Here is a 19397-nt window from a genome sequence, read left to right on the forward strand (position 1 = left end):
GTAGCCCACGATTTTATATCGCCCCCATTACATGTTGTCAGCCAGGTCCACTGCACAGCAAGTCCTTTATCTCGAGCCCCTTGTTTTACTGAAGACCGAATTAGAATAATGTTATCTTCAAGTTTTATTAAGCCATAACGGCTTGCTGCTGAAAATTATGTATATTTCGAAAACGTAAAAAAAGGTCAGGTTTTCGGCTGGACTCGAACTCCCATTGGTCTTCTATCTGTTGCCTTCTATCTGTTGATATTCCAGCGTAATATCCTGCCCAATTAAATTGCCTCCCTCCAACCTGACTAAATACCTGTGAATTAAATGCTGCCATTTTACAATGGTTTCAGCAGCTCTACAGACTCCCCCTTCTACCGTTGGTCTCAGAAAAATGCATTTTTCAAACTCAAGCCATACACAAATACAAAATAACGTCACACACACTTAGGGCCCGATTCATGAAATTCTTTGCACGGTTCAAAGTGATTTTTCACTGTTGAAAAGTGACTTTGCACTACCAACACACACCTTGATTCATGGAACTGTGCAAAGTGTATTCATAAGTTTAATTTTGGTTGTGTCTCTCCTTCCCTGTCTGGGCCCTTACCCCTGTTCCCCTTCCTTTAACCAATGCCCAAATACTGAACTCTTGTTCCTCTTTTGAATTGGTTTGACTAACCACAAATATATATATATATATATATATATATATATATATATATATATATATATATACACACACACACCTTTTTTGATCCTTTGAAAAATATATTTTTGAAAAATGTTCTGCTGTTATGTTTGATGCCTTTTGCTTTGTGTTTGTTTAATGTATAGTCTTGCCTTGAGAAAGACTCGGTGTGGGTCGAAACACGTGTCAGCAGACTAGATTCAATATATCCTACAAGGACATAATATATATATATATATATATATATATATATATATATATATATATATATATATATATATATATATATATATATATATATATATATATATATATTCAACAACAAACAACTTGTCCTCCAGATTCTGTATTTGTGACATTGTTCCTACACTATTGTATTGCTCTCCTTTAAATCTTCATACTTGCAGTGCATCTCTTATATGGAGCTGCTTTCTCTTCTATACAAAATAACGTCACACACACTTAGGACCCGGTTCATGAAATTCTTTGCACGGTTCAAAGTGATTTTGCACTGTTGAAAAGTGACTTTGCACTACCGACACACACCTTGATTCATGGAACTGTGCAAAGTGTATTTTTGCAGTGCAAAGTCAGTGCACAGTCATTTTGTACTGCAAAAATGACTGTGCACAGTTCCATGAATCAGGGTTTGTGTCTACTTTTTAGCAGTGCAAAGCCACTCTGAACCGTGCAAACAATTCCATGAATCGGGCCGTTAGTTTATACGTTAGAAAAACATAACTGCCTTTTTACTTTATCCTTATTAAAACCCACAAACGTGTATAAACACGAATGGGCAGGGACACACACACACACACACACACACACACAGGCGCGCGCATAGCAATAACTCTTGAGTACAGGAGCAACCCAGATAAGAATCTTTGATTGGTTAAGGGGACCTGTCCTGTCCTATCCTTGATCGCACAGGTATTTTAATTAAAGACCTGATGCAGACAGGATCCGTACATTAATCATGAATTAATTAGCAGCAAGGCCCGGATTTCAGGGCACGGCTGCGTGTAGGGAAACATTCCTGGAATGCTGGACCCAGCCTGCAGGGGACACCTATGAATTCTTTCTGTGAAGCATCTGTTTTTATCTCCCAGCTGATCTCGTTGTCTTTTTTTCCCCCTCTCCTTCTTTCTCTCTCCCCACCCTGCCCTGTCTGACCGCAGGCCGTAAAGAACCACATGCGGACGGAGTGCAAGTGCCACGGGCTCTCGGGGTCCTGCACCCTGCGCACCTGCTGGAAGAAGATGCCCCACTTCCGGGAGGTTGGCGACCGGCTGCTGGAGCGGTTCAACGGGGCCTTCAAGGTCATGGCGGGCAACGACGGCAAGTCGGTGGTGCCTGTGGGCCACAACATCAAACCGCCCGACAAGCGGGACCTCATCTACTCAGCGGATTCCCCAGACTTCTGCTCCGCCAACCGGAAGACTGGGGCCCCCGGCACGAGGGGCAGGGTGTGCAACAGCACAGCCATGGACATGGGCGGCTGTGACTTGCTCTGCTGTGGCCGCGGCTACAGGGAGGATACGGTGGTGCTCGAAGAGAACTGCCTGTGTCGATTCCACTGGTGCTGTGTGGTGCAATGCAAAAAGTGCATCACCAGGAAGGAGGTCAGTGTGTGTTTGTAAAGTGGGGGACTCCTGATGGACAAGGGAGACACTTGGCTATCCACTGTGATGCCCCCATGCCAGGGAACTCTGGTGTGGATGGGCTGCCCAGCACCCATGCCCCGCTGGTGTACTGTATTATGCCCAGAGCTACCGCCCAGCACTTGTATCAGAACCTCTACATGGAAGGGGCCAGTCCAGGGATGTGTTGTAAAGGTTTCTTCAAGGGACTTTTGCTGAGGATATGAAGCAAAGAGAAGAACAGGCCTTGACCTCCAGGTGAATTGCCAATGGATGGTGTGGGGGAAACGTGAGGACGGACTGAGGAAGCAGGGGAAAGAAATTCACTTCGCAGTAACATGCATCACAATTATGGGGCGCAGGGGGTAGGGGCACACCTAGCTCTTCCGGGGACCTGCGTTGGGTTTTCAGGACAAAGATCAAGCATGGAAGATGTTCAACTCTGGATGGCGTTCTTTGGGACATGCCGAGGGCAGTAAAAGAGCTGGACACTGTTAAGATGAATTAACACTCCATGTGAACAAAGGCCCCTAGTCTCAAAAAGTCATGCTGGGAGAGTGGGTGTAGACAAGGGTGGAGGACCGCCTTCTCTTCACATGTGTTGCTGCTGTGTAAGGTGTTGGGGCAGGGCGTCGCCACTCATCACCAGTTACTGAGATCGATGAGGTGGGACTCACTATGAGCCCTGATGGTATAGGTTTGCCTGGAGATAAGGATCACAATCATGTCTTTATCGGTAATAACAGGGGGGTGGGCTGCCATGAGGGCCATAGGCCCGTCTTCAGCGACTTGGGCTGGATCAAAAATGATGAATGGGGGCCTGGTTTCACTTGCAGTCCAGCTACATTGAGTTAACCCCGATGAAGAGTGACACAGGTTTGGAGAAACACTGTATTTGAGGTGATTTTCATTGGTTGGGGACTTAATAACAGTTACTGATTTTCACTGCCGGTGAAGTATACGGTCCAAGATTAGGAACAGCGTTGGGTCTTTCCCTCAAGTCATATTTATTGGGCCAGAAATGTAATGTGTGTTAGTCCAGAGATCAGGGATTGAAACAGCCATTCACCACCAGTAAGGCTGTTTGATCCAACCACAAGTTACACCGACTGCCGTTCATCTCCAGTAATATGGGTTGGCCAAGAGACGAGTAATATAGGTAGCCTTTCACCTGAAATGATGTGGGATGGTCCAGAGATCAGAAACGCAGACAGCTGTTCAAGACCACTGATGCGACTTGGTCCAGAGGTGAAGAGCCAGTCATTCACATCCAGTGATGCGATTTGGTCCAGAGATGAGAATACAGATAGTACTTCATCCCAGTGATGTAGGTTGGTCCAGGGATGAGGAACACAGCCACTACTTCACCTCCTGTGATGTGCATTGGCCTAGAGATGAGAAACACAGACAACCCTACACTCTCAGACAGCCATTCACCTCCACTGATATGGGTTGGTCCAGGGATGAGAAACACAGACAACTCTTCACCTTCAGTGATGTGGGTTGGTCCATTGATGAGGAACACAGACATCCCTTCACCTTCAGTGATGTGGGTTGGTCCATTGATGAGGAACACAGACATCCCTTCACCTTCAGTGATGTGGGTTGGTCCATTGATGAGGAACACAGACATCCCCTCACCTTCAGTGATGTAGGTTGGTCAGAGATGAGGAACAGACATCTCTTCACCTTTAGTGATGTGGTTTGGTCAGAAATGAGGAACACCGACATCCCTTCACCTCCAGTGATGTTGGTTGGTCCGAGATGAGGAACACAGACATCCCTTCACCTCCAGTCATGTGGGTTGGTCAGAGATGAGGAACACAGACATCCCTTCACCTCCAGTGATGTGGGTTGGGCAGAGATGAGGAACACAGACATCCCTTCACCTCTACTGATGTTTGTTGGTGTGGGGATGAGCTAATATGTAGGTGTTGTTCTAGAGGTGTGGAACAGTTGATCTTCTCCTCCAGTGACATATATATTGAGGTATCAATGGGATAGAAAACACATCTTTGCTTCCAATCAAAGATGTTGTGGTAGATATTGGAAATGGGCAAGTATTTACTTCCAGTGCGGTGCCATGTGCCCATCACCAATGACGTGTATTGAGCTGGAGCCAAGACAATACACATTTCTACACCTGAAGTACATGTGTAAACCCACAGACAGTAAGTCAGCACATTCTCCTACCAGTGCAATGTTTGGACGGGGGGTGGGGTCATTTTCCCACCAGTGATGAGAAAAGAGACAGGCCTTCATGCCCAGTGACATGGGCTGAGAAAGAAATCAGCAACCATCTCTGGCCTTCACCTCCAGAGTGATGGACTAGCTGAAGAACCAGAGCAGTGAAATGGGTTGAGATGGAGGTGGGGCATTGATATAGCATGTGTTCACCTACAGAGGAACAGAAAGGGTGAGAGGATGGAAATAGGGTAGGAGGTGACCTTAGTGGGGGGAGGGCGGGGTAGGAGGAGACCTCAGTGGGAATACTTGGTTGGAGCATAGGGGGGGGGGGGCATGAAGCCTTCAACTCCAGTGTGTCTGCTGCAGATGAGGAACACATGCCCATTAGTGACTTCCATGCACAAATGCTGGACCAGAGTGGACGAACAAAGGTAGGCATCCACCACTATTACAAGTATCTTCCTGGAGGTAAGACCTAAATACGCATCTTCACTTCCTACAATAATAGATGACTGGAGAGGAGGAAGAGAGACAGGGTTGCATCTTGTATCATGCATTTTATCCCAGAGTGGAAGATTAATGTAATGACAGCTGTTCACCTCCACTGACAGAGCTTCAGTCACACATCAGGAGTGAGATGTACTAGATAAGACAAAGGGGACAGGACAAGCTTTCAAGTTGGCTCAAGGATATATGGGGTTAGAACCGGATTTTGTTCAATGGCACAGTTGGCACTACACGAGAAGCAAACCCCACTTCATGGACCTTTGGCAAGTTTAATAAATTAAGATGAAAGACAGGCCTTCACTTGCTAACCGTGATATGCACATGTGTGTGACCGAATGGGATTTATGGAAGGAGAGGGAAGAGGTGGTGCAGGTAACATGGATAACCTAGTCCAATGGCATGGGTGATAGATTGATGTAAATCCTTGAAATAAATACAGGCCACGTGTCAGTCACACTTTCCAAGACAGGTGCCTGCCACATTCTGTCCAAATCCAGGGAGGATTAGGAAAGCAAGAGTTGAAGTCTCAGGTTGCTTTCAAGCTCATGAACTCTGATGGTGCATCAAACACATTTCCCCTGCAGGAGAATGGAGTAGGTTTCTCAACCAAAGTGACCTGGTGATGGTCCCACAATTTCACAAACAAATCATCATTAACAAGCCTGACTACTGGTGCCCCTGGGCCATATACGTTATCTTCAACAACATTCCTCATATGCTACTGAGACTTGCCGTTAGCTCCTAGCATGTCACATTCTCACTCCTAAGCATTCCCATGACTGAAAAACATGGTGGGTGAATTAGTAGTGAAAATATCATTTAAATCTCAAAATACCTAGAAAGTGTATCTTACTAATGGTAAGCAAACTTCAAGGTTTACACAACTATATATTAAACACTTTCCTAGAAACTCTCTCAGAAAAAGCATTATCCCCATAAACACTCTTAATTTGTTTTTGACACAGCATGTCCTATATATTGAAGAAACCCAACACACCATCGATCTGATCAAATCCTGAAAAGAAAATCCAACAGGGAGTTGCATCACTCGGCTTCTTATCAAGGACTATCACGTTGACATGTTTCGGCCTTTGAGGTTAACTTTCAGGGCCTTCATCAGGCCTTTGAAAATGACTGCAATTTATGTCAATAAAGAAATTTAAAAAGATGCTTTGGGATAATAATGATTTTCAGACAGGTTGTAGAATTTCTACCTGTAAAATATTTTGTCATTAAAAGGAGTGTTTGTACTTTTGAGAATATAAATGCTGTTGCCCTGGCAATTCACCCTGAGAGTTCTGCTTCATATTTGGGAGTAAGAATGGGATGTTTAAGGATTTCACACCTGAAGGTAAGCCTAATGTTTATTTCAGAAATCACCCTCAGCAATGTGTTAACCTGTAGAAAGCAGGTCAAGATCAAGTAAATCTACCACTTCTCTTCTTTTTTTTCCCCTACAAAATCATCAATAAAAGATTCTAGACCCTTCTACCAAAGCACCTGAACATTAAAATCTGCTAAGGTGATGCAGAGAGTGGGGACACAAGCACTGAATGAATGAGGGAGTGGTGCGAGGGTCTGATCATGACCCCGTCTTCCCAGCTTGGCTGTTGTTGCAATGAGCCCATGCCGAACAAAATGCTGCGACCAAACATGCACTCACTGCAAAGCTATATTTCTTTGCAGTTGAACTTGGACACAAATATCGTTATGTGTGCTGGTCTTTTTTTATACTAATACATATATTTAAACAATACAAAATCTTCCTTCACATGGTTTGAAGCTAACACATCAATTAATTCATTTTGCTTTCAAAAGGTGTGCCCGGCGGTTCTATGTTCATTCCGCCCCATTTAGTTTTTGCCAAATGTATTATTATTTTTATTTGGGGGCAGGGTTCCTCCCCAAGCCTCACTCCCTTTTATTTTTTTCCCTATCCCCTCTGCCCATTACATGCCCTTATCCAACCACCCATGCATTGCAATGAGTTTTTCTCGGAAAACATGTTTTGGTAAACAAATCTGGGGAATAATGGGCAATGAATGAACATCCCACCATGACTGGTGAGACTGGCCAGTAATTGCCGGAATAGGTGCCATCTTAAGGGTTTTTGGGGCTTGGGGCACAGGCCCATTTTGACTCATCCAAAACCTGTGAAAATAAGGGGTCCAAGAAAATGTGCTCAACCTCATCCCTCCTTTACCCCAGTCACAACCCATAACTTGATATGGTGCCTGGGCAGCACACAGAACAAACATGGGACTGCCCTTAAATGTCTGCCCCTCTTGCCTCAGTCACAACCTGAAGCTTGATGGCGTGCCCTGATTGCGATTAAAATAAGCATTGCCCTCCCTTGAAGGGCCTGATCATCTTAATTCATGCTGGATTCCAAATAATAAGCAAGGGGCATTTCACAGGCAACTAGCAGTCCCCAATGAGGGCACATGCATTCTAACATATGTTATGATATGATGGGTTATTTATAATGCTCTTAATACCCAGAGGTTTCTAAACGCGGACCCGGAAATCGGACCTGTGTTGCTGCGTGACGTCTTACTTCTAAGACGAGCACATTGCCACTGAGCTATCCTCCCCGAGACCCGAGAACATAGACATAGGACATTACAATAGCTGCTACAGAGAAGGTATTTAGTTAATGGAATCAACGCAGGTACACGGTCCCCAGCATAGATACAAAACTCAGAAAATCACCTCAGAGAAAGTACAGGTATGTAATAATGGAAATAGAAGACAGAGTGGAAGCAACAAGAAAGCTACAGGAACCATGACATAGAGGAAAGAGATTAGAAGTTACCAGGAAGGTGCACATATCAAAACATATAATGAGATTATATATGGTTTCTCGTGCTGTAGCCAAGGGTGAGCCAATCATTAAATGACTTTGTGGTGTGCACTTGATGAATGGTTACTATTTTAATACAAGATTCAAGAGTATAGCCAATTAAAGCATGAACAAGGCTTATTTTTGAAGAGCTTATCCTGAGAATTAAATAAATCTGAAGGATTGACAAATTGGAAATATCTGGGCAATAAAAATGTTGATCCGTTAAGCATTATGAGATTAAATGATTTGTTGGAAATCACAACCTTTAGGTAATTGGTTAACCTGGGTATTTATTTGGAATTTTATTGTGCTTTACGCCAAAGGGCTGTACAAAATAATTACAAAACGGTACAAAACAAAACTAGAAAAATTGGAGAAATTAGAGAGAGGGAAGATAGTCCTTCAGAAATTGATGAAACTTAGAATAAGAGGAAAGAGAACGAAGAGAAAGAGGAAGAGCGTTCCAGTGAAAGGGTCCAACAGGGAAATGGAAAGGAAGCAGGAGGAGAAACAAGGTGGGTGAGGAAACAGAATAAAGAAACGTAGACTTAGAACATAGGGAGCAAGGGGGAGGATAAAAAGATACAAGCAGGGACAGATAGGATGGTGCTAGATTGTGAAGACATTTAAAGCAGAGAAAGTTAAAAATCAGACGAGAGTGAAAAGGAATCCAGCGTAGAGAAGATAGAGCAGGAAACAAAGAGTCACGAGAGGAGAGAGCAAAGGAGACATATGGAAGAGATCTTTTTTATTTTTTTTAAGTGCATTTGGTTATACTTTGTCACCTTTTACACTGCGTTAAAAAGCAAAGTAAAATATACAATGGCATCAGATATAACACAATGAGTTAAGATACAATTCACCAATTACAAACTACAAACACACCCTATACTATAATATAAATACATTTCCCTAAAAAGAATCATCAACATTAACATTTTAAGACAAACTGACAATTTACCAGTTATCAAATAGAAAAAGCCGCCGACGCAATCACCAGAGACTCGGCACTGAAAATCGTTCTCCAAAATTGATCTGATGAATGGAGCACAAAGTTACTGTAACCTTTCTCATACTCCGCACTGAGAGCTTCACATTGCATTAGAATGTGTCGCGCGGAGTCTACTTGTTTACTGCAGAGCCTACATAATCCATCTCCCCAAGGAATACCTCACCAGACCCCCGTGTTTTCTAAAACAGGAAAAGTGTAAAGACGAACAGATAGGATAAATCTGATCAATGCCGGTACCCAGAGTTTAGTGAGGTAATGCTTTGGGCGATCTATACAAAAACCATGGTATTGAATAGGTCTTATAGTTGTGCAATTTGGACACATGATCCAATGCCTGGGCAATATCATGAAATCTAGACTTTTTTCTATTTTTGATAGGTTTAAAGACCAGCCATGATTCTGGCACACTATGTGCTGCGATTTCAATAAGATGATGTTTTGCCATACCCTCCAGTTCCCTAAACCATACACTTTTACAGAATCTACTGGAGTGAATAACTGCCGTACATGGTTAAATATCATCCCCCAGGCAACCATAGTGCATTTTTGCCCAAAACGTATAAGCCGATGTCTTCTAAAGGGACAAAAGAGAGGGCAGACCTAATTCGAGTCTTATAGGTTCTATTGGCACCCTCCCTGGGAGGCTAAGTAAGGATCAGATAATTCTGGTTTCCAAGCTTGGGAGCCAAGCAACCACCCTCTCCGGAAGAACTTTGAGGGCATTTAATATACATGGGTCTATTGAAGTCCTATAGGAAATGATTTTGGCCTCAATAGAGCAACACCCAAATGAGTCGATAATCTTTTTAATTGACAACCACTTATGCCAGGCCTTATGCATTATCCCCTCGGCAAGATGTATGGGCGAGATAGTTGCTCTAATGCAGATTCCTAAAATATTGATATTCATTGATCTGCTCTAATTTAACTCCACCCGGATTCCAAACAAACAACAGGGCACCATAAGCCCTTTTCCCTATTGTCATGTTCTTAGTTTTAATGATGTTGGGACTAAGCCCATGGGCCCATGCAAATATATGAAGGGCATCTAGAGATCGCTGGAGACCAACTGCAGTCTGATCTAATATAACGGTATCATCCGCATACATCAGGCAAGTGATGAATTTACTGCTATAATGAAGCAGATGATTATTGATGGCCTTCAACGCAAGAGCTAACTCAACTATGTAGAGATTGAATAGCAGGGTTGCGAGAACACACTCCAGCTTAAGCCCTCTGTTGCTGGGAAAAGGTGTAGACAACAACCCCTCCTGCGATATTCAAACTCTAACCTGTGTATCATTGTATAACGATTTAATTAAATATAACCACAAGGGATCAATGCCCCATTGTGCCATCTTTTCCCAGATTTTCAATCTTAATACGCTGCCAAAAGCAGCAGAATAATCTGCAAAACACAGGTCTAACACTGTACCAGGATAACATTGTATGTCTGAAATTATGGTAGAAGGACCCAGATAGAGTGGGCCATCCCACAGCCCTTTCTGAAACCCGTCTTTTGAAAGTTCAGTAAACCACGCTTTGTCACCCATGTCGATAGTAGGTCCATCAAAATGTTTGCAAATATCGTGGAACTACAATCCAACATGGCCAATATCATGTAGTTTGATGGTTGATCATTTGGACTTTTTTATGGACCAATATCAGGATAAAACCTTTCCAGGAGCGAGGAATATTACCAGTTTCAAATATCTGGTGAAATAATAGCTATAGCAATTGGTCCCAAAACAGTCTATCACTCTTGAAAACCTCATTGCAAAGACCATTAGGACCAGTGGCCCTGGAAGCCTTGGACTTAAAAATAATGGCCACCAGGTCCACCTCCCTTACATGCGTGCATACCAACGACTCACACTGTAAGTGACTTCAATTCAGCAATCCAACTAAGCCAATACCTAGTCTGGGATGCCCAATGAAAGCCCTTATTTATATATTTTTATGTCAAGTTCTTATATCTGGATGATGAACCCTTATATAACTCTCCTCTCTTTGAATCCCCCTGACCTCACTGAGCCAAGAAGTATGTTTGTTTTGCAAATTAAAAGAATTATTGGAAACATTTAACAATATATATATATATATATATATCACACTTTTATGAATAAATTAATATTTGATAGCACACTTATGAGTATGAACAGTGATCAACAATGGATAATATTACAGTAGCACAATTCCATAATTACTTAGGAGTTGGTATAGAAAGGATAAGGTAGCAGAGAATACTTTGTATGGTTTCAAGGAAAAGCAATGATGGAAAGAATACAGCACAGAAATAAACTGAATATGGTTTCAACAAGAGATAATCTGATCACCTTTTCCTTTGTGACAACTCACTCCCCCCCTATGCAATATGAAGAGATGGAAATAAGGGCACACAGGTTTTCAGGAATACAATCAGAAGCAGTTCAGTTCCCTTTCCCCCCAGCAAGCTTAGAGAAACAGGGATGATTTTAAAACACAGGCCAAATACTTTTAAATGTGATTTCAATGCAGTGAAACAAATGCTAAACATGATTTTAATTCCCTATAGGAGATTCAGGGTAGGTGACAGCTACTTTGAATTAGTTTAGGTCAACACTAGCAATGATTCAGGAATGATTATCAGAGTGAAAACGAATATCAGCAGTCGAAAGCAAGAAGCAGCTATTTTTAGAAGTGGTGAAATTGGGCTAGTTTGTAATTCGCTGCACTTTTACTGAGTGCGTCGATCGCGATTATGGAAAAACTATGAGGAGTTGTAATGTTGTTGTTGGAAAGCTTAGGTTCTTAGCTTTAAAATAAATGACAGTTAAATCTCGCTTCTAGGACATACGGTTCAAAAGATACGGACGTTTTTGTGGAGGTAGATTTTCAGAAATTAAGTCAAGATTTCAGAATGACAGATGACACTTTTGCAGCTTTGAAATCACAGAATGGACACACAATTTCTATGCAGTTCTGGACAGGTTGAAATGGTTTGAATAAGATTACTTTAAACTAAGAGATGGGTTCTGGACAGTTCTGGATATTCACTGCTAGTTTTGGAAGGGAATGGACCTCGTCACAGATCTGGGTAGGTTTGGGCTGCGGTTCTCTCGCCACGGGACGGTCTCTGGCACTGGGTCAGCTCACAGTGGTCTGGTCTGGGTCTGCTATCAGCACTGCACAGTGGTCTGGTCTGGGTCTGCTATCGGCACTGCACAGCGGTCTGATCTGGGTCTGGATACAGCTCTGCTTTCTGGGTCTGGATACAGCTCTGCTTTCTGGGTCTGGATATGGGTCTAGCCAGAATCAAACAGCTCGCCCGGCTGTTGAATAGTTTGTTTATGTTGCTGGATTCTGAGGCCTGCTGAGAAGGATTCAGCTTTTGGTTCAGGCCTTTCTGCTTCAAGTTCTGGAGTCTATCTGGAGTCTAAGTTCTGGATATGGTCGGGCAGCGTGCTGCGCAGAAATCGATTAAAGAGTGGAAAATGAATGTCCCTATCTGGGTCTCAGTGGTTCTTTTTATGTCTTTTGAAAGTGGGTGGGAAGGCTGACTTTCTATGCCCAACCCTCTGAGGATCCTGATAGGTTAAAGGATTTACTGTGACCTGACTGGAGAAGGGAATTGTGAGTCACAAGGAGTCATCAGGTATCATCTTTAGGGCTCAAGGAGAGGACACTCCCCTGTGTGTCCGTACAACATATCTTCTTTTTCATAAAACACATAATTACAATATACCCCACTTGTTAATATTACCTAAATTGCATGACAGATTGCTTAAGGTACAGTTTCGTTCAAGTCACATGTTTCTACGAGCTTGGGTTCATAAATGACAACATTTTGTGCTTTTAGTGGGTTTTGCCATATTGGTTTTTCATCAAATCTGACACGGAGGTACACACCCTCTCTGGGCATATTAAAGTAAGTTTTGAGGTCTCTAGCATAAACACAGATGTTACAATATTAATAATTACAGGGCTTGGCCTCAGAACATCCCACAACGTCCAGCTATGTCTCAAATCGTGGGTGCATTTTTCATATTAAGAATCCCCAAATTGCACATTTCTGTCAACTTGATACAATATTTTATAAGCAATTTAATAAAACATACATTTGCCTCCACTGCAGTACACCCATTGGTTTGTCCCCACCCCTAGAAACTTGGCTTGACTCAGAGATCAGATGTCTTGCCTTCCCCCAGAGCAGTGTTGACAGTTCACACCCAAAATCAGCATACCATATTCAGCTGAAGGAATCCTTTGTCTGGTTTTTCCTGCTAGCAGGGCATCAGTCCAGGGTGCCACTCTCCATTTTATTAACAGAACCTTGTGCTTTCCTGCCTTCTTGCTGAGAAGACCAGGTGTGAAGACTTCTCATGGACAAGCAAGACTTTGAAGCGCCAGCTAACTCAGGTTCACTGTTTAGCTCCTGAAATACAAGTCTCCTGTCAGAATTTAGATCGCTAGCGCCGGTCAGTGGCAGGCACCGGTATTGCACCCATTTTTGACAGCTGCCTTAAATTAATACATTTCAAAAAGGATATTTAACATGATAGCATATGATCCTTGCTAACATTGTATTGATGTGGATTCTGCAGTAGAGTAATGTAGAATACCCAACCAGAAGTTGGATTTTTTTGGTGGTTTCATCCCCATGATTTTAGCAATTTTGACAATCAAGAAAATGAATTATTGAACAGCTCTGTATTCCTTTGTCTGCTTTTGTTCTGTGGGCAGTCAAAGGATGGGGCTGGCAATGGTCTCCTGTATTAATACTGACAGAGGCAAAAGAAGATGGCAGCCTGTCTGTCAGGTTCTCACTGCACACTTTCTGGTGATTTCTGGCCAGCAGCATGCTTTCCGGCAGCCATTATGATGTTTCCCATGTCAGTAATGCACAATGATGTTGTAGGGCTTGGATGCGTGGGTTGAAACATCCCATAAGCCCCCCTCTTGCGATGGCCATTCTGAGCTTTCATCGATGGAACTCGCAAGACTGGGATGTTCGCCTCATCTTCTTCTGATTCTGCAGATGGCAAAGTTCAGTATCGTCTCCTCCATCGGGGTGGATTGATCGGTTCTCCTCGCCGATCCTGATGGGAGTATTGGGCGGTACCCCGGGCCTCTCGGATATTTGCTCCCGGTCCCCGGGTCGTCCTCCTTGGTCAGTCTCCATGGTTTCATCTCTCCTAGGATGGCAAAGCAAAAAGCAGCAGAAACATATTCGTAGACATTTCCCCACCACTATTAATGTAGCGGTGAGAATATATACATTTTTTTAAGTCAGGAGACATTTGCATTCTTATAATGTATTTTATAGACTATATGCAGGATATTTTAGGGTTGGAAAATGTATTAATCTGGAGCGGCCCCCTCCGGGATTGCAGAGGACTCCTCCAGTTGCTGCAGAGTGTGCCTCGGATGGCAACACTTTAGCTGATTAATATGGACCCACTTGCCTTCCCCTCCCGCCACACTGCCTTTGGGGATGCGGATCTTGTAGGAGACTGGTGAGATCTTGTCTACAATTTCAAAAGGTCCCTTCCAGGTAGGCAGAAATTTCTGCTGTTTGGCCTGGTTCCTTTGGAAAATGTATAGATAAACCCGGTCTCCTACATTGTATTCCTTTCTGGTGGTCTTCATACTATCGGCTGATCTTTCTAGATTTTTCTGAGCATAGGCAAAAGCATGTTGAAGGTGTTTCCTTAAATTCTCAACATACTCATGAGTTGTGGAGACATTGATCAATGTTTACTCTTGGGTCCTGTAGAGCAAATGCTGGGGAAGCACCATCCTGCGTCCAGTCATCAGCTCAAACGGTGACATTTTAGTTGCAGATGAAGGGGTAGATCTGATGGCCATTAGGACAAGAGGTAATCGGATATCCCAACTTGGCCCAGAATCTGCCACAATCCTTTTTAAGATGCTCACAATGGTTTTTTTGTAACGTTCTACTGCACCAGAAGAGGCTGGCCGGTAAGCAAGGTGTAGCTTTCTTTTAACCCCCATTATCTCCCACATCTTTGTCATTACTTCGCTGGTGAAATGGCAACCTCTGTCTGACTCAATCCTTTGGGGTAGACCAAAACACTAAAAGATGTGGTTGATCATCAGGGCAGCTGCTGTTTCTGCCTTGCAGTTTGGGCCCGGAGACATTCCACCCATTTAGTAAATAAGGATGTCACCGTCAACATGTACTTATTTCTGCTAGAGGAGCGAATCACGGGCCCTATGAAGTCGACTTGCAAATCTGACCATGGCAGTGTCATCCCCCTCTTTTGGAGAGGTGCACGGTGTGTGAGGGATGTTGGCTGAAATTGTGCACACACAAGACATCCCTTCAAGTATTGATCGAGGTCCTGCCCCATGTGTGGCCAGTATGCAACCTCTCTTAAGATTTCAAGTGTTGTATGAAACCCCCTATGACCGGCTGTGGCCGCATCATGGGCGTGACTTAACATCAGGCTTCGGAATGAAGTAGGGACCACCCACTGATCATGGACAGCTTGGGATTTCCTTACCAACAAACCGTCTTGGATTCGGAACATTTTTGGACATTTCATCAACACTCTAAGGTCCTCTTTCCCAATGTAATCGGTATCCGTCAGGGGAAAGTTCTCAGGGTCCTCAATGTGTTGGTAAAACTTACCAACTATTGGATCCCCCTTCTGAGCCGTAATCAAATCAGCATCTGGGGTCTCCTTACTCCATTGTGCAGTTGAAAGAATATTGTGAGCATTTGTCTGGGATCTAGTGATAGCAGTGATCTGGATCTCCCCCAACAGGGACTCGATTTCTATTAGATCCCCTTGGATGGCCCCGGTTTTGGCCAGCTGATCAGCTAAGTCATTTCCAGTTTTGTCTGTTCCCTCTACTTTGGAATGACCCTTGATCTTTTTCCAGTAGATGGTCATCCCATTCGATGTGACCAGATCATCAATATTTTGGATTAACTTCCCATGCTTCAATGGTTTGTTATTAGCACATAACATGCCTCTGGTTTTCCAATTAACCAGGTGCTCCATGAACCCGTTCTGAACATAATCCGAATTTGTGATTATGACCAGTTCGTGGAGTTCATGTTGGACAGCAGTGAGGATGGCTTGATGCACAGCCATCAACTCTGCCACCTGACTACTTCGGGGACCAATCTTGTACCCAGCTCAGGGTTCTGGGGACTCATTCACCCATGCATTCCCTACGCCGGCCACAAGTTCTTTTTCCCCGTTGTTATCAATGTGGTAAGAGCATCCATCCACATAGACAGTGGGCATTCCCTCACACTTGTCTTCTTCAAAGACTTTGTGTGGGGAATTAAGGAATGCCTCCATGTTGTCCTTGATTTTAAGACTCTCGTCCTCGAGACAGTTTTCTCTGGCACAATCATGCAAGTCAGCCAGACCTTGCGCGAGGAGACTCTTCTTGTTTTGGCCATATCTGACCTCCACAGGAAAGCCTTGCATTGAAAGAATCCAGGAAGTAATTCGAGAATTACTCACATTTCCGGCCCGGATTCTGTCACTTTGAAGATATTGCAAGGGCTGTGGAGTCTCCACTATGATGTGTTCCCCCTGAATAAAGGGGTGGTAATTCTTCAATGCCCACACCGTTGCCAGGAGTGCCTTCTCACAACCGTTGAATTTTTCCTCCACAGAGGATAAAGTTTTGCTCGCATAGGAGATTACTTTATTGACCTTGTCATGCTTTTGATATAATACTGCAGTCAAGCATGTATTAGAGAACCCTGTCTCCAAGAAAAACTCCTTGTTTCTGACAGGGTAAGCTAGGCAAGGCGCTTGTGAGAGGCTTCTTTTGAGCTGTCTTACTGCCTCAGATTGTTCTGGACCCCATTCCGATTTGACCCCCCCTTCAAGAGATGAATCAGGGGTCTGGTGATCTCTGCGTAGCCCTCAATGAACTTTCTGATGTAATTAGTCAGTCCAAGGAGGCTCCTTAGTTCCCGCAGAGTTTTGGGGTCCTTTAGTTTCTGAAGTGCTTCCACTTTCTTTTCCTGGGGACAGAGAGCCTGAGGAGTAATCTCATGCCCCAAGAAATTAACACGGGTTCTACACCACTGTGCTTTCTGAAAGGAAAGTTTTGCTCTGGTGGCCCTCAACTGGGTCAGAACATAACGGATCTCCGCTATGTGTTCCTCCACAGTTGAGCTTTTGATGAGGACATCATTTACATAAGCCTGGTTACTCCTCGCACCCAGGTCGGGCATGGCCTTATGTAGGAAAATGTTGAATTAATTGCCGGAGTTGAGATATCCGAAGAGAGTCCGGGTCCATGTGTACTGCTGGCCCGCAAAGGTAAAAGCCAGCTTGTATTGGTCCTCCCTACTGACAGGCACAGTCCAGTATCCATTGGTCAGGTATATTGCAGTGAATACCTGTGACCCCTGGATCTGGGCCAGCCCTTGGCCAATGTAGGGAAGAGGCCATCAGGAAGTATGGACCCATTTGTTGAGCTCCCTAAGGTCCACGCAGAGTCTCCACTGGCCGTTCGGCTTCAATATTCCCAGCACCAATTATTGAAGGTGCTGTGTACTGGATGGATTATCCCCCGGGACTCAAGGTTCTTAATTGTTTCAGTACGGGACTCCATGGATGCAAGAGGCAAGTGATATTTCTTCACAAACACTGGAGTCATGCCAGGGTCCGTGGGAATTGTTGTTGTGTGGATGTCGGTGCGACCACAGTCATATGAGTCTACCGCAAAGAGATCTTGAAAATTCAAGAAAACTTATTTCAACTTTTGCTTCTGCTCCAGAGTCACACAGGCATCAGCTAGATTGACTCTCTCTTCAACCATCTGCCTGAAGCCTGGAAATACTTCTGGTTTCGCTATCTCAGCAGCCTCCTCCAGCTGGTTGAGAAGTCCCTGGTCAGAGTGCTGATTTGGACTGGTGTCTTCAGGTGGGAAAGGCAGCCCTCATGGACCTGGAAAATCACCTCATCCCCTCTGAAGTCACAAGTCACATCTTCCTTACCATAAGGGCAGGAGGTGTACACCAGGAAGTTCCCCCAATGCCAGGTAAAGATCCTGTCTGGTGTTGTATTGTCATCACTGTCACTGTCAAAACAGTCCTTGGGTATTGGTCCTAACAGTTCATTTCCTAAATCAATGGAGAAATGTCCATCATCAACCGCCATTCCAATAATGGTGCCTGCGGCTAGAGTAATACTCTTTAAGTCGCTGTTATCCACCTCTATTGGAATGGTGTCATGTTCTATGTTGACTAATGGTGTTGGGTTTACACCCAATCCTTGCTGTTGGAGAGATGAATTTAGATGAATATAAGCATCAGGGTTTTTCAATTTTTGTCCTCTTTTAACTTTCACTCCCAAGGAGAATTGTCGGGTCCTTTCTTGGATGGTGACTTCCTCTTTAATCTGAATTTCAACTGCATAAGGTAGCAATTGAGCTGACCTAAATGCTTTTTCTGGATCATCAAAGCCCATGGGATTATCCGCTAATCGGGACCAAGCTTTGAAGTTTATTAGGTCCAAACTAATGGCAAAGCGATTGAGAATGTCACTGCCTAAGTAAAAGGCGACAGTGATGGCTCAACCACCCAACAATTATGGACTATGCTCTTGTTGCCAATGGAGATTTTGAGCATACACCTGCTTGGCAGGAGATGTTTGGAATTGGGTGTTTCCAGATCCATTTCCCATTTGTCTATCAGGTTGAATGTGGGAATGGCAGGATCTTTTGGGAGTTGGCGGAACATGGCTTCGCTGATGAAGCTCTTACCGTTGTTCACACACACCCGGGCGAGGACAGAGTCCTTCCCTTCATTTAACTCAACAGGGATGAACAACTGCTCTCCAATTTGCTGAATAGCAGCCAGGCTCTGAGCTGATTTCACATCTTTCTGGACTATTGGAGTGGGAATGTCTGATTGTGGATTAGTAAAGAATTTCAGAGTGTTTCCTTCCAGTGTGGAATACCACCTTAAACTGGAAGGAAGGTTGATTTTCAGAAATAGAGAGGACCCCCCATCACCAGTCTGTTGTCCTACTGCTATTACTGTCACATCATGGTTGTTCTGGAAGTGAAATTCGCCTTGGTCAGATTTTTTTCAACCATGTGGCATGTGCCGTTTAAACTAACATGGTTGACACTCTGTTTTAATTTTATTGGTCGGCTAGTCTGGGTCCAGATTATGCAATCTATTAGTGGTGACAACCTTCTCATGAGGTCATTCCCTAGTAAACAAGGGGTGCCCCCTGGAGTCTCTACTATGACCGGGTGTTTCACCTTGTGTCGCCCAATTTTAATGTCCAGATCTGATGTCCCCTCGACGGGAATTTCCTTCCCGTCAAAGTTCCGAAGTTGTCCAGGAAGGGAGGTGAGAGGAATTTGGTAATTCTCCCCCCTCCCTGCATTCAGTTCGTCAAAGGCTCTTTTATACAGGAGGGTAGCTTGGGATCCAGTGTCCACCAGTGCCAAAATTGTACCCTGCCCCTCTACTTGTACCGGGGCATAGTATCTTCGCTCCTTCTCCTAAAGGGGGCACAGATAATGCACATTTTT

General features: G+C 44.0%; 1 protein-coding gene across 2 annotated transcripts in view; it reads left to right on the forward strand.

Moving 5' to 3' along the window:
• Window positions 1–6300, forward strand: part of WNT6 (Wnt family member 6) — a 329006-nt gene extending 322706 nt beyond the window's left edge. For both annotated transcript variants that reach the window (XM_069616855.1, XM_069616856.1), the window contains exon 4: window positions 1858–6300. In XM_069616855.1, coding sequence (XP_069472956.1) covers window positions 1858–2319 — 462 coding nt within the window. In that variant the 3' untranslated portion in view covers window positions 2320–6300. The remainder of the gene's footprint in view (window positions 1–1857) is intronic.
• Window positions 6301–19397: the final 13097 nt, after the last annotated feature.

The sequence above is a fragment of the Ambystoma mexicanum genome, chromosome 9 (genome assembly GCF_040938575.1).
Source record: "Ambystoma mexicanum isolate Mex_15411 chromosome 9, UKY_AmexF1_1, whole genome shotgun sequence".
Lineage (NCBI taxonomy): Eukaryota > Metazoa > Chordata > Amphibia > Caudata > Ambystomatidae > Ambystoma > Ambystoma mexicanum.